The sequence below is a fragment of the Trematomus bernacchii genome, unplaced genomic scaffold (assembly GCF_902827165.1).
Source record: "Trematomus bernacchii unplaced genomic scaffold, fTreBer1.1, whole genome shotgun sequence".
NCBI lineage: Eukaryota > Metazoa > Chordata > Actinopteri > Perciformes > Nototheniidae > Trematomus > Trematomus bernacchii.
In genome coordinates, this window is record NW_022987698.1 from 4,371,953 (window position 1) to 4,387,371 (window position 15,419).

At 42.9% G+C, this 15,419-nt stretch overlaps 1 protein-coding gene across 1 annotated transcript in view; it reads right to left on the reverse strand.

Annotated features, from left to right (window-relative positions):
- LOC117489367 (potassium voltage-gated channel subfamily B member 1-like) overlaps positions 1–15,285 on the reverse strand; it is a 29,918-nt gene extending 14,633 nt beyond the window's left edge. Inside the window, exons 1-2 of the mRNA XM_034138584.1 lie at positions 15,001–15,285; positions 13,637–14,302 (exon numbers count right to left, since the gene is read on the reverse strand). Coding sequence (XP_033994475.1) covers positions 13,637–14,188 — 552 coding nt within the window. The 5' untranslated portion in view covers positions 14,189–14,302; positions 15,001–15,285. The remainder of the gene's footprint in view (positions 1–13,636; positions 14,303–15,000) is intronic.
- Positions 15,286–15,419: the final 134 nt, after the last annotated feature.

Genomic DNA, 15,419 nt, shown 5'->3' on the forward strand with positions numbered 1-15,419 from the left:
GTCAGCAGCTGGCACAAAGCACACAGACGAGAGCAGACTGCTGATTTCCGGTCGACAATGACCGAACAATCCAGTTGTAAATTGAGAGTGAGAGTGACAATGATTTGCAAGTGGAACAAATCCTAAATTATAGACGGATGTTTTTAATATTGCTGCCCTCCTCGGGGTCCTGCAGAGACATTAGGCAGAGAGAAGGAAAGACAAGTCTGGTAGGAGCAATCCAAATGTGCCAGACAAAGTCATGATTAAAAAGCCACACACTTTTGACTCTCTCACTCTAGTTTCCCAGGCATGGAGCTAAACACATGTCAGACGGGTGCTTGATGCTCCCCACACTACCTGTATCCATCCAGGCGTGCTGTAAACTGTCCGACAGTCAGGCACGCTGGCTCGGCCAATCACTGCCATACATGGAGATCCTGACCCCAGATAAAAACACTTTTCTCCCGACGCTTTTCCTGACCCGAGGCGCTCTCCTTAATGGCTTTAAGCTCCATTATCATCCATTTGAGATGACGTTTACCAGTCTCCATTTCAGATCTTTATTTTGAGTAAACAGATTATTCCGTGTCCAATGGGCAGTCACAGTGTTTTCCTTTATGAAACAAATCAATCAGGTAGCTGTTTAACTTTGCAGCTGTTATCCTTCCTCCTAATCTGCCTCTGCTGCTGCTGCTGCTAGCTCAGCTGGTGACCTACACTCATTCTGTATTGTTCAATGTACCAAAAGGAAGCTATATGATGTTCTGCCGTTTACAGATAACACCTTCCCCCGTTCTGCTGCTGTGCCGCGATTCTTTGATATCACAAACGTGTGTAAGTGAAAAGACAATTAAGCTGGGATCAATGAAGAGTAGCCTTTACATTTGGGATCCTTTTGGGACATTTATTTCCTACAGAAAATGATGAGAGAAGCTGTAGCTGACATCTCACTCCAAACGTATGCACAGTACATTTCTCTATGACCTTTAAACCACATCCTTTTTGACGTTATTCCCAAATAAGTTCTCTCAGAGTGAGAGATCACACTAAGATTAAAAAGCAAATCCGTAGAGATTTGGCAATGCTGTTGCTGCTATTATCTACAGAGGCACGCTTTCAATGGGATAGCTCCTGGGATTTCTGTCTTACACTGATTTTGATCTGGGCAGAGGGATGATGAAAAGGCTCTAATGAGCTGTGATCTCTTCTCTTTCCCTCAAAGCTCTGTCCTGCAACAAACCCACTGTGAGGACCACAAGAGAACGTGCATTACATAAAGGCACACAGGCATAAAGATGACTTGGACATGCTGTCGTCATCACCAGTTTCTCTTAGATTGGAAGACAGACACATTATATGTCAATGTTATTCACAGGACAAATTCACTCAACATGTAACACAAAGTATGTTCCATTATACTTAGTGTATTTTTATGGCAAGAAGCAATCGTACGGCAAAGCGCTATGCATGGAGCTGTTGTTATGGTGGACTGTTTTTTTAATCCTTTCCCAAAAAGTCTCAGGAAGGAATTCAACCGTTCATCTTTGTCTGGCTAACTAGTTCAGTCTACTTTTTTTTTGTGGTTTCATAATATAAAGAAGTTCCAGCTCACTTGCCGCACATCCACTCTGTAGTACTTGCCCACTGTGTCAAGAGGTGTACACAATTATTTAGCTTAGCCTCAGTCTTTTAGCAGAACATAATGTAGCGAGCCAGCAATTTAATATTAAACAGCCATTAAAAAGATCCCTGGAGATGCTGTTTTAACCCGTTAATCCAGATGGCTGAACCTGGCATAGCTGACTCCGAAAGTTGTCATTTCAGAATCAGCGGTCGGCAGCTAGAAATAAGGAGCCTTCATCCACTTCTGTTGAACAATTCAAGTAGTAAAGCTGCTACGTAATTATTATAAACTGAATGTGTGTTGTGCTGGAAAGAAAAAGAAACCCTGAGAAGTGTGACAGCTGTAGCCAGGGTTTAGAAAACAATGAATTAAACAATTCATTCATCGGCCAGTGATTTATACGCATCACTGCGCACTGTCTCACTCCCCAGCCTCGGCCCCTCGTCACACTGATAGTCTTCCCAAAGTGTCCCAGAAGAGTGTGTGTGTCTGTCCTCAGAGAGCTGCACATGGAAACCCAAATGTGTTAATGTAACGACTAGGGAGTCAAGTTACCCACAGATCCCTAACCCTTTCAATTTACATCACGCTGCTCAGTTTACACAAGACCCATCGTCTCTCAGCTTCTGTTCTCCTGGGAGATGGAGCTGCCTGAGGTGCTTTGAGAGATGGATGTCGCACGCAAAAGGAGGCAGCCAGATGATGAATTTCAAACTAATATGAGCTTACACAGTCAGCTTTAGATGTATCTCATGGGCCAGTTCTGTGCATTGCCATATACATAATAATAATAAACAATAACTGTAATTGTGGACAAGAGATAGCAAGGTAAGAAAGGATTGTGATGGAGGTATCGAGCACGAGTCACTCACTTTGAACAGAAGGGTAGAACAGGGTTGGTTGTAACATTTATTAAAAGCATGCTTACCCAGAGGGTGCTTTCATTTTGTATTTTAGGTTGATAATGAAACTTTGGGGTCAGAGGTCCCCAACAATGTCATTTCAAGAGTATCCCGTTTGACATTGTGAGAGGAATCTTAGTGTTGTTGATCCAGCTTTCTGTTTCTCTTCTAGGATTTGACACAACTGAATCTTTATAGGTAAGCTATTGCCTATAAAACGTACGATTGCTGTATGAAAGCAGAGTTTTCCCCCATTCAAATAAAGACAAGCATGGAACACGTTTGTCTCAAGTGCACAGGACATTTGAAAACGTCCATATCTTATGAACAGATGTTGCCTAAGGAGAGTTATGTCCTTTTCTTTCTTTCTGACACATTAGGTTTCCAATCTCCACTTACATCTATTAATACAGGTTTTGAGGGCTTCGAATGATGATCAACCAGTTCTCTTGTCTCTATGCCCACAGCATTTTATGACCTTCACCCTGAAACCCGCTCCCTCTCTTTTCCTGCTTGGCCCACTTAACAAACATGCCTATATATCTCCATGGCCTAAATCTCACACCAGACAGACGTAAGGAAATGTGCCTGTGATTGGTGTCTGGTAGGCGGAGGGAGGAACAGAGAAATGAGAGCAGCGAGTAGGCTGAGGTTCTGACAGCAGACTGGGGGAAACATGGACTCCTGGGACTGCTGCCTGGAGATTAGTGGGATAGTGATTTGATCTCACACAATCCACCCACTGCCAGGCTATCCTCCACACTTAGTGTAACACAGTGAGGTATGCTAAGGATAGTATTTAGATTGTGAGAAATGCGTAGGACCTATCTGGGATCCGATGCGTCACACGGTTCCTACCTGAGGAGGTGAACTGCTTCTCTGTGGTGTGATCCTGGCAAACAGAGCCCAGTCAGCTCCTAAGCTCTTTCATGGCTCATCTACAGTTCTCTGCTTTCCTAAGAAACACTCCTGAATGTAATTACAACAAATGATCATTAGTTCCTCCTCAGTCAGCACACCACAGGACTCTTGCATAATTACCATCAACATTAGCATACACATGCCCCAAAGATGTGGCCTTTGATTCTCTCACAGCACAATGTGTTCACACTGGATATTCCATATTTGACACTGACTCTTTTTCTTCTGCCAGGGAGTGTCCCGTTTGCATCCCTGGATTAAATGTACAGTAAACAGTCAAATATACACAACATATTAAAAGACATAGAAAGTATTACATGAATGGCAGCTTTATTTTCATTTTAAAAACATGCTAATTCAGCTGACATCTTTCCCTGTGATGACCCAGAAAACATCCTGTTTCCCATGTTGTATCTCTGTCACTCGCACCCATTCAGACAAGCGTGATAAATCCACACAGCCCCATACATTATGTGATACTGTAAATACAGTTCACACAACTCAACACACAACTTGCTCAGCGTATCATGCAAACAGGTGTGGTTATCTGTGGATTGATATTTTAAGTGTGGGCTCTTTAATGATGAGCTCATTATCTGCCCAGTACCTGATGTAACCTGCAGTGACTTTTGTAGATGTTGACGCACAGCAGCAGCACAGCTTTTGTTTTGGTTGCTAAACCTGCTCTTATCATCTACTCTCAGGTACTTTAAATGTGTTTCTGGATTTCTGAGATTCTGAGTCTATTTGTTTAACCCCTATTAGGTAAAAGTTACAGCAGCCATTACAAGCACAAACAAACACCCATACTTTTGTGTGCACATAAAGCACTATTGGCAAACCTAATTAGAAGAAATAGTTTGAGAAATGTGGCTATTTGCTGTTTTGTAGAAGGTGAGATGAGAAGTTTAGTACTAATCACAACTTGTCTGATCAATATGCAGCGAGCACCTGCATTCAGATTAACATTAAGGCTGAACACATAAAGAAACAGCTGGCATGGCACTGTCCATAGGGAACACGTTCCACCTACCAACACCTCTAAAGCTTACTAAGTTAACAAGCTAGTTGGTAGACAGACGCCTTCAGGGAACCAGGCTGGCTTTCCCCCCAGTTTCAGTCGTTATGCTATGCTAGGCTAACTGGCTGCTGCTGTGGCATATTCAGCATACAGAGTTGTAGCAATGTTTTCATTTAACTCTCAAAGTCAAAAGTCAACTTTAATTGTCAATCTTCCAGCTTGTGTCTACAGACAGAGAGATCAACATACTGTTTTCGACAAGTAAACATAGCTATTCAAATGTTGTACAGTTCCTTTAAGTTAATTGCAGGTATTTGCTTAACTTTCCAAGTGAATATTAAAATATGTGTCAGCAGCACTCCCAGCTACATCAAGGAGCACCGAGTGCACTTTAACAGCACAACATTCCAAACACTTTCCTTCCCCAGAGACCCTTTCTGCTATCACACCAATCAGTTGAGTGCTAGTCTATCTAACAATAAACCTTACGTTCTCACACACTTCCCAACACACTCTCTCTCTCTGTCGCCCTCTGTATGAAAGGAAACCTTTGCAGTACCCTCTGTTGATTTACAAAAGACATCCTGGTGAATCTGACAGTCTGCTGCTCGGAAATCAGGCGGCTGCCAAACAGTTTGATGAAGAATATTACAACATCAATGTGTCTATTTAAGGATGCGTGTGTGTGTGTACGTGTGTGTGTGTGTGTGTACGTGTGTTACAGCATATTCTTTATAGAGGTACTTTGGGAGAGGGGTAACATTAATGTGCCATGGTAGAAAATCGGGTGGGGCTGTGCTGGGTGTCACACTGAGGGGGCATCATACCTCATCACAGGCTGTGCCTCATTAGGAGGAGCGACGCCCTGTATAACATTAACAAACACACGCTTCTGCATTGCTCTTAGAAATCCTTTTTGTCCAAGCGATGCACAAAAGACACCAAATCCTCTCTGGAGAAGAGAGCTGTTAAAAGGACCACAGTTTCCTTTGCAAAGTAAAACTGGTGCTCCTATTTCTCATACAAAATGTGTTATGTCGAAAATAGAACCACACACTATCTTCATGTTTTTGTATGCTCTCTGTCATTATTGACTGCCTTTGTTTGAGTTATTCTATTGCATTTTGTTTAAAGAGTGTAGGAGGACACATCGATCCAAAAATCAAACTGAACTCCCCATGACTGTTTCCCTCAGTAAACAGACACTCTGCTCCGGTGATGCCTCACCAAACAACAGTTTAGTCCACACAGGTGAGCAGTAACGTGAGAGGGTCATAACTAAACCAAGAGAACATCTTATCCTCCAGTACTGGCTCAATCCATCCCGAGTATTAGAGGTGGGGACGCTGGGGGAAACCTCTGAACTCCCACTCAAACCAATCCAAACCTTAAGCGCTGCATAATCTCATGAAACCCCTCTGGGACTTTCCTCAAGCCCAAGCATCTCAGGCGCCGTGTGTGGGCTTGATGAACTCACCCTCCTCACGCTGCAAAGGATCATTTATATTTTAAAAATGTGCACCAGTCACGCAACTGGATTTATAGCGAATTTCTCAAATGGTAGATGAACACATCTAACTCTGGATGCCAGCTGTACAATGAGAGCAGCAGATGAATGGATTTGAACATAGCTACCCTGTTTGCTTTTCATTCCCACTGTATTTGCTAAAGAGCAGAAGCTTTTGAAGCCACAGAAAACAATGGCTCTCTTTCTCACCCATCTGTCGCTGTTCACATGCAGAGCCTCTGTTTAGCTCTTGTCTTTATATACACTGTTTTGGGCACTTCCTGTCTTTATTGCATGGTGAAGAGACAGGAACAAATGTGGATGCCCCTATTATAAATGCATATTCACTGTACTGTTTTATCTACAGTGTGTCACCGACATCTACGCAAACGATGCCATGCGATACGCTCACATCCACTGTAACCTAACGCTTTGTTTAATTCAGCCTGTCTAGCATGGCAGACTTGATGCTCCGCAGTGAGAGACCGGCGGTGTTCTTGTGTTAATTGAATCTGTTGTTGACTGTTCGACCATGGACCTCTCAGGTGTTGGCTTCTGTATCAAGTTCAAGTCATTACTGCTGCTCAGTCTGGCAGCCGCTGTGAGCAGCAGCAGCGCACACGTGGAGATGTTCATAACTTCTGTTGTTGTCGGTGTGTGAATGCTGTCTCAGCCGCTCTGCTGGGACGTGTCACTTTTCTTATGTTTATTTGCACATTTTGTGTACAAGTCTGTATTGTTGTAAAAACATATTTTAAGCCTCGGAACACGTCTCCTTCTTTGAACAAGGCACACACAACAAAGAGCTAATGGACCGAATAGGAAGAAACAAGCTGATTTGAATATGTGTGCTGAACCTTATCTAGCCTTGTGCATCATGTGACTACTCCCATCTAAAATAAGAAGCCCACAGGAGGCAGCCATTATTCAAAAGATGCACTGTGCTCATTATTAAACCATTACAGAAACTGTAATTACTGTATATTTTGTTGTGTTTTCTCTTACTGAGAATAAATCATGCTTAGTCATTCAGAAATAGCTTTTAAGATACGTTCTATGCAAGAGAGCAGCAGCACTTTCCTCACAGTAAATTGCTTCAGTATAACTCCCATTGAAATACGACTGAGGTTTCTCCTTCAACCTTCTCCTATGACCAGAGGATAACATGGTTGTGTGGCAAAGACTAGGATGTCTAAGCAAATCAGTTGAGCTGTCTTACTGTAGCCAAACAAAAGGACTAAGCCCTACATTTCCTCACTTACATCGAACTTCTTTACTGTATGCTTGACAGATAAGTGACCCTGAACGAGGTGAGCATGACCCAAGGCAGCTGGTTAAAAATGCACGAGCCATCTTTTTGTCCTGCTGTTACCAATTGATGACAAGCATGGCAAAGCACGTGTAGCACTTGAGTTGGGTAAGAAGCCACAGGAGCAGCGTCACAGAGCAGTGTCATGGAGAGGAAGGATCTGTGAAGCTCAGAGATGGATTTCATAGATTATCTCGACAGAAAATAGATCTGCTGTCAGAAAATGTATTAGACTGACTACAGAATTTCATTGCATTATTCAGTCATGCCTGTCATTCCTGTGGCTGGGTGGCTGCAAACTGACCTTTTCAGTCTCAGCCTGCCGAATGAGCGATGGAGACCTTGGTGTGGTGTGCAACTGTAGCCTCAGAAAAAAGTTTTGCACTTTGGGTTTTAATGTGTAACTCTCTGGAAACTTCGGTTGCTCTCTTGCGGGTGACCACTCGACCCCACACCACTCTGCATTTTCCTGAGTGATGTTACCTCTCTGACAGGCCTGTGTGAATAATGAATGAAGTTCTGCAGAACAAGTAGTCATGTCTCTGTCTCCTTGAGAGTGACCTCTCACCTTTTTAAATGTCAATCGTTGTGTTCCACAGTCTTTATTAGAATATAAGTCAGATATGGTGCGCTAAGTAAAAAAGGACATTCTGTCGACAGAGATACTATGCAGCGGGAGTGTGTGTGCATGTGTAACATAGTGTGTTGCCCCAGCTGGCTTACGTGATAAGCTAATGTAGCGTGCGAGATCACCTCTCTCCATGGAAACTTGAGGGCAACGAAGGCGCTACAGACAATTGACCACCTCCTCCTGAAACCATCTGCTACAGCCAGAGAGGAGACATCCGTACCCTGATTCAATTGATTGATATGCTGTCATGTATTATTTTGACCCACTCAACTCACAATGTACGAATGCACAGTATAATCATGATATCCCAAATACTATGAAGATTGCCACAAACTGAAATCAACTCCATGTTTTAGAAATCCCAAATCCTTTCTAGTTTCACAATTACATGAATGTGTTTAGAAGAAAACCATCGAAACCGCTTATAGATTTTTGACCAATTGGGGCAGTGGCTGTAAACAAACCACTATTACACTACAGACTTGTGGCATTTAATTGACTACCTAAACATCCAGCAGATGAAGACTTGCCATTAATACAGCGCCTCAGCATCTAAAAGTTAAAGTCAAATATATATATATGAAACTGGCTTGAATGCAACGGAGTCTTTGAAGTCTGAGACTAATCATTTCAGCTTAGCAAATAGAGTGCATGTGGATCGCTCTCTCGCCACCACACAAACAATTTAATCCTCCTCTCTGCAGTTGGGCAGATTGATTTGATCGATTAGCAGCCACTTTGGTGAACGTTTTACATCCTTAGATGAATTTCTATTCATGTGTTTCCACAAGCCGATCAAACGACATCAAAGGCATGTAATAAATCAATGATGCTGATGTCTCTCTCCGGTTAGAACAGAGTCTGTGTGGCTCTGATTGCACAAGGTCAGATATTCAGCTCCAAAAAGAAGTCATTGGTGTCGAATAAACCAAGTAAGAATCTATTTGTTCCATGAATATAGCTACTTTATATACAGTTGTGATGCATCAATGTATGAAGAGGAATTTGTCAACAATAAAAAGTGAAGTGAGATGAAGAAGATGGCTATCTCTGTACAATTAGAGGAATAAAACCAACACATATAGAGACTTCTTTCTACCTTCAGAAAAGGATAATGACAGCTGCTGATATGGTTAGTGCGACTTGAATAATGAGAGGAGGGAAAACAGTAGCCTGGATACAAGATGATAAGACACCAAGGCAGAGACAGAGATACTTTGTTCGCCTCCGTAATGTACAGTACAGTCAACGTGACTCTGTGTATGCTCACTTAATGATATATTATGTATCTGCTATCCGTCTTGCTGCTGGGAAACTGGGAGACATTGATTTATTGTTTTTCACAACTCACCTAAGCACAACGGAAGAGTTGTTGTCAACCAGCATCAGCCCTTATAACATGTCATCACATACACTGTGTTGGATTTAGCAGGGCTATTAGCAATACATACAGACACACACGCTTACAGTAAGAGAAAGGTGGGGAGGGAAGGAGAGACAGAGGAAACTCTCATCCCCAGTGTTTGAAGCCACAGTTAAAAATAACAACAGAGGAGATAAAATCGTCTTGACTGTACTGCTGCATCTCCTTTGGTCCCCTGCACTCCTCGCGAGACAGCGCTGGAGGTTAGCTTGACTGACCGCTCCTTGCCCTCACGCACAGCTCTCAGCACTCTCACACGTCTAATGACTGGGCAGTGTGCACCCTCAATCCCAGAATAGTTCTGACTGAAATTGCCATCGATTTCCTCCTATTCACACAAGGAAATCGCCCCTGCCGCCCGCCATGCCGCATGGGGTTTATCGTTCAGCAGGTAACGAAGCACACACAGAGCCATTGCCAGTGTGAGCCATCTCCACAAACAACAAAGCAAAGTGCTTACAGAGAAGTCAATCGGGCATATCTGATGTGCGGTAAGAAGTGCCGTTAGCAGCCTCAAGTCATGGCTGTCTCTGACTCGCTTAGAGGAAAAGTTTCCATGCAATTAGTTCAAACAGCCTCTGCCAAAAAGAACTGAGTGTCAGTTTTTATAGCTCAGTATCCTTTTGTGGCCCAAAGCTTCAGCGGGGTAGAAAACGCTGCAAGGTTCAGGGAGACAGGAATTTGAATTCCCAGAGTGTCAAAAAGTCTGTCAGTGAAATTCTGTCAAACTTAAGTCACTTTAAAGTCAGAACATGCTCCTTTTTTTGTCTTTTACTTATCAGTATGGTCAGTCACCTTACAAAGGATGCATATTCATGAGCTTTGGTGTTGACTTTAAAATATGCAGTGCAGTACTTTGCGTTTTCAATGTTTCACAACAACCTCCAACCCATCCAATGCCTGGAACAGATTAGTAATCAAATGATGAGTACTCTGTGTAGGTGTGTGTATGCGCAAGTGTGTGTGTGTGTATATTTGTTGAGTGTTACACATTCAAATTAAGCTAAATCCTGATCGCTTCCTTCTCGCTGTGTTATGAGCTGATTGATGAACCGTTTTCAGGATGTTTATAGAAAGCCCGTTTTAGAGTTTCCAGCAATGACCGTGCTAATGCTAAACATCTGGAAGTGTGATTTATACGCTGACTATGCTCTCTATGGTGAGCTGCACCTCAGGGACATTGAGCAACCGAGGCATGCTTAGACATGTTGTATTACATATACTGGTTTCACTCACAGCCCACTTACCCTTTCCTCCCACTGGGCCGCACACTGAAAATGACGACAGCTGCATTCAGCACACGCTGTTCTGTATCAACAAGAGCTTATCTTTTATGGATGAATTATTACCTGCAGGCCCCCCCCCCTCAGTTTCCAGGAGTCCATATTATGCTGCTGAATAATTTGGTGGGCAGACCGATGGTAGAAATGCAGATTCATGTGGGTATGAAACTATTCAGTGACACCTCAACACTCCCAGGCAGAACGACAGACCATCAAGCGCCGCACACATAGTGTCCTTCACCGCCGCCGTGACATGAGAAATAGCTTCTCCCAGAGAGCAAGTGCAGTGTGTGTTTTTGTGCAGGTTGAAGTTAAGGTGACAATTGGAGCTAGAGATATTCAGGATCACACCTTCTCTCTCCGGCATCAAGTCAAGCCTTATTAATGTGCAATTAAAATGTCCTCTCAGCTCTGAAAAATAAATGAAACGCAATATGTGTTAGGGAACAAGCCATTTCACCGATGCAACTCTTCAATTAGGCATCAGGAACAAGACTGCATTTAATGGCCAATTAACCTCAATTTGACTTGTTTTTAAACGGTCTTTCTGTGGCATGTGGGACAACTAAACCACAAGGAAATGGCCCTATTTATCAAACCACAAGGAAATGGCCCTATTTATCAAACAACAGGAACTTCCCTATCCTTTCTAACGCTCCAAAGTTTCTTGGACCCTTAATTGTACACACTGTGCAGCTCTTGTGTGTTCTGCTGAGAGCGAGAGTTTGCACGCTTCTATGACCACGAGAGGAGAAAATGAATTGTTATTCTATATCTCTGTTGAACTGTGTAAAGAATTTGGAGCTGAATGATGCAGCCTCAGGGAAGGAGAGACATGAGCTGAAATGTACAACAATGTATTTCAGGAACCTCGAGGCACTTTGAAAGGTGGACATTTGGCTTGTTGTTCAAAATGATGTGTAATAAGTTGACAAAATATTGCATACAAGCAAAATAGAGTCAATTAGGCATTATTGATGTGCCATGGACCATGTTGTAAGCCGTTTGTACATTTGCAAAATAAATATTGTTACATAAGAAAAGCTATTATTATATGGTCATCATTTCCTGTAAGCTCGGTGAACAGCATCAGAGCCGAGTTAATATTCAAATTCTAAACTTATGTTTGCTCATGTAGTCTCTAATCTTTTAAGGACGCCAGAGAACAGCCAAATAAAAGAAGGTATTCAAACACAGTTTATAGTTTAAGCATTTAGGAACAATCCTGAGTATTATTAAACTAGTGATTCAAAAGAAAAAATCAGCCAACAAGATAAGACATGATATAATATCTAATCATATCATGTCATATAATGTCATATCATCATTTCAAGTATATTAGTGCATTTGCGTGAAAGCACATTCAATACATTGAGTCTACACACTTTAGATGAACACAAGATTGGGTCATCTGCATCAAAATGAGTCTGCATTAGAACAAATTATGTTATTAATAAACACTGGAAAGGACCCAGAATAAACCTTTAAATAACCCCACTGTCACTTTCATTTGGAGTTTGTTTTATTTCACTGGTTATAACGAATTAAACAAACTTTGATCAAAATTGGCACATGACTGACTTGTTATATAAAAAACAATGACCAATAATATCAAAACCCCTTTGGCGTTCCTATAGTTGGGACCTTTAGTTTGTTTTCTCTCTAAAGTTAAAATGACTTAGTTTTAATCGTCAAAGGGCAGTGGCTGTCTGCGGCAGGCTGAACATTGCAGAGCTATTGTATCAAACTGAAGTAGGTTTCTAGCTGGAGGAAAAGGGTACCACGCAAACTTAGAGAAGACCTTCATATCAGCGATTATTACACAGAGAGAGTTCCTTGGCATGAATACCAAGAGACCTGCTGTTGCTGTAGAAAATTAATAAAGAGCTTTGGCATTTCAAGGTCAAAGATTGAGCCGGTTCTTTCCAATGGATCAGCTGAGTAAATGATGCAGGAGCCCCTGTTCAAGGAGGTGTTTGAAGTAATGATTTGATCATGGTATCTTGCACATTTCTCTGCTTACAAATTGACATGCTAACTGGAAGCGTAGCACATCATTATTTTAACTTTCCTTTTTCATTCTCTCTGGTAAATATAGAGTGACTGCAAAGGTCAAAATCTCTTAATGTGAATATTCCCCAAATAGTTGGCCAAATGCAATTATTATTTATTTATTTATTATTTGACATTTTTAATTGAATTTGGACCCAATCACTTCTTTTAGTCAGTCCACTTTAAAATGCTGTTAGCATGACATCATCCATTGATCCAGCGAGGTGAAGCGCACTTGTCCCTGGAGTGAGTCTGTTAATGAGCCGGATGATTGAAGGCTGGACTGGAAATAAGGCAGGGGTGGCTAATGAAGACAATAGGGGGTGACTGCTGAAGGGAGGGTTGTCATGTGATGGTCTAAAAATATATATTCTGTGTGGTATAGTTGCCTGCAGTCGGTATATGGATTAAACACTAACAATAAGTGTCATTCTTCACATCCTCTGGTGTTGCCAATGACAAAACAAACAAGCATTCGATAATAACCCCCAAGAGACGATCCTTGCTCAGGAACAATTATCTGACTAAAACCAATTAAGGGGGACAAAAAAAGACTGTCATCTTATCACCAACAAAAAAGGGTTGAAATTGACTTGCCAGAAAAAACAGCAGCCTAGTCTTTTGTTCTCACAACTAATTAAGATTATGGATGTCACATTGAACTTTACCTCTGAGCACAACATCATTCTTATGCTCTCCCTCCTGTACTCAAAAGTGACAGATTAAAAGCACTGGGTCAGCACATCAGATCAAGCTATTTCAAAAAGCCTCCAGATATTAAACTCATTTCTTAAAACAACTTTTATTATTTTATATATAGCACCAAACTCAGCATAACAACCCTCCCTTCAGTTCTGAAAACCCTGGTTTAAACTGTTAAGTAACATAGGCCTGTTGGTTGAATGCCAATGTTGCCCTCTCTCAGGTTACTCACTACTTTCACTGTATCTGCCCTGCTTGTGTGGCTGTGCTGCACATTACCTTAGCAGCTAATGAAGAGCTGGGCTTCTCCATGAGGTCCCACAGCTTCTGCCTCGTTTCGGAACAGCATGTGGTTGTAAACTCCTCTCCGACCCTTTCTCTCAAGCTCTCGGCTTCTCTTTTCAGCTCTTCGTTCATCTGCTCCTTTTTCTGGTGGTACCTGGCCTGGCAGCAGGACTCCAGGTAGATCTCGTCGATGCCCCAGAAGTCCAGCTCTTGGCTGAAGGACAGGGCGCACATCTCCTCCATCATGTGCAACTTCCCGGTGCGGTAGAAGTTCAGAATGGAGGTGAAGGCACCGGGGTGTCTGTCGAAAAAGTACTCGTTGTTCTCCATGCTGTAGTCGTCACATATCTCCATCATGCCGTCGTGGGTGTTGCAGTCTCTCAGTTTGCCCAGTCTCGTGCGGGGCAGCCTGTCCAGTGTCCTCCACAGGACTTCATGGAGGAGACCCCCGACGTTGAGTCTCACCCGGCGGGCCAGGGTCTTGCTGCGGATGATGTCCATGGCATCCGGCAGCGAGGACTGCGAGTGAGACCCCTCTTTGTTCATCTTCACTCAAGTTCCTCGGTCACTTGAAAAGACTGTCAGATAGAGTCCGGCAGTTTAAGAAGACATGGTCCTGTAGATGACCGCATCAGGGTCCCTCCTCAATTCTCCTTGTGACTGTAATAAAATAAAATAAAGAAATATTGTAGGCACAGTTAAGCAGGCAGTGTCCTACAGTAGCAATGTCAGGTGGTTTATCCACTCATCAGAGAACCAAATAGATATTTGAATCTGCTTTAAGAGACACAGCCGCTTTTCTTGCTGACAAGGGTGGAGAGCCGGGCCAATGATAAACTGGACTTCACTCGTGAGCGCTGTCCGGTGCTGAAAGGCCGGTACGTCACTCAGCAGCCCGCTGCCGGTCCGTCGCTGCCCGCGGTGCTGAAACGCCTCAGCTCGGGTGGGACAGCGAACAGCACGTGAACTGTTCTCAGGAGGGATATTAAGACTATGATCAGTTACGGGCTTTGATTTAAAGCCCGTAACACATCCAGTCTGATGTCTATCCTTGCAAGTGGTGCAGTTTGCCCAGGTTGAGTGTTAAAGGACAAACAATTATAACAATTTATAACGTACATTGGTTGAGGCAAACATGCCATAATAACTATTCTGTTCATATCTGAGTTATGCAACACCACTGTGTTTTGGGGAAATGTAATTTATACCTACGAAATCTGGCAGGTAAATTAGTGCATATTGATATGATGGTCAGCTACGCCACATAGGGAGAGAGCACAAAGTGAAACCAAGTGGGCTATAAAACGCGATAGTATATGAAATCTGACATGAACACAACAAAAGAATAAGATACATACGTGTCTCATTTTCATCCTGAATCACCACATGGACGGATATCAGCAACATTTCAAGAGTAAACCAGTAAAAACGTGTATTGTCCGCGCAGGTCTCCGGTGCTCTGCTGGGAGCTGGTGGAGGCATCATGAGCTATGTGGCGACATGTTGAAAAATATAATTGTTTTACACAAATGTCTCCGTCCTCCCTGACCATCCCCTACTGTGGCGAATCAACAAGTTCTGTTCAGAGAGCAGCCGGGAGCACTCTGGCCGCTCCGCTGTGACTGAGTGCTGCCGGCGGCTGTGACTGTGGTCGGCATCCTGCAGGGGGCTGATTCACTCCGGCTCCTCCAGCGGCTGCAGCCTGAGAGTTTAACCCTCACAGAGCCAGCGAGCCTCTGCTCAGAGAGCTATACTGTATGCTGTTTCTGTGCAGCAG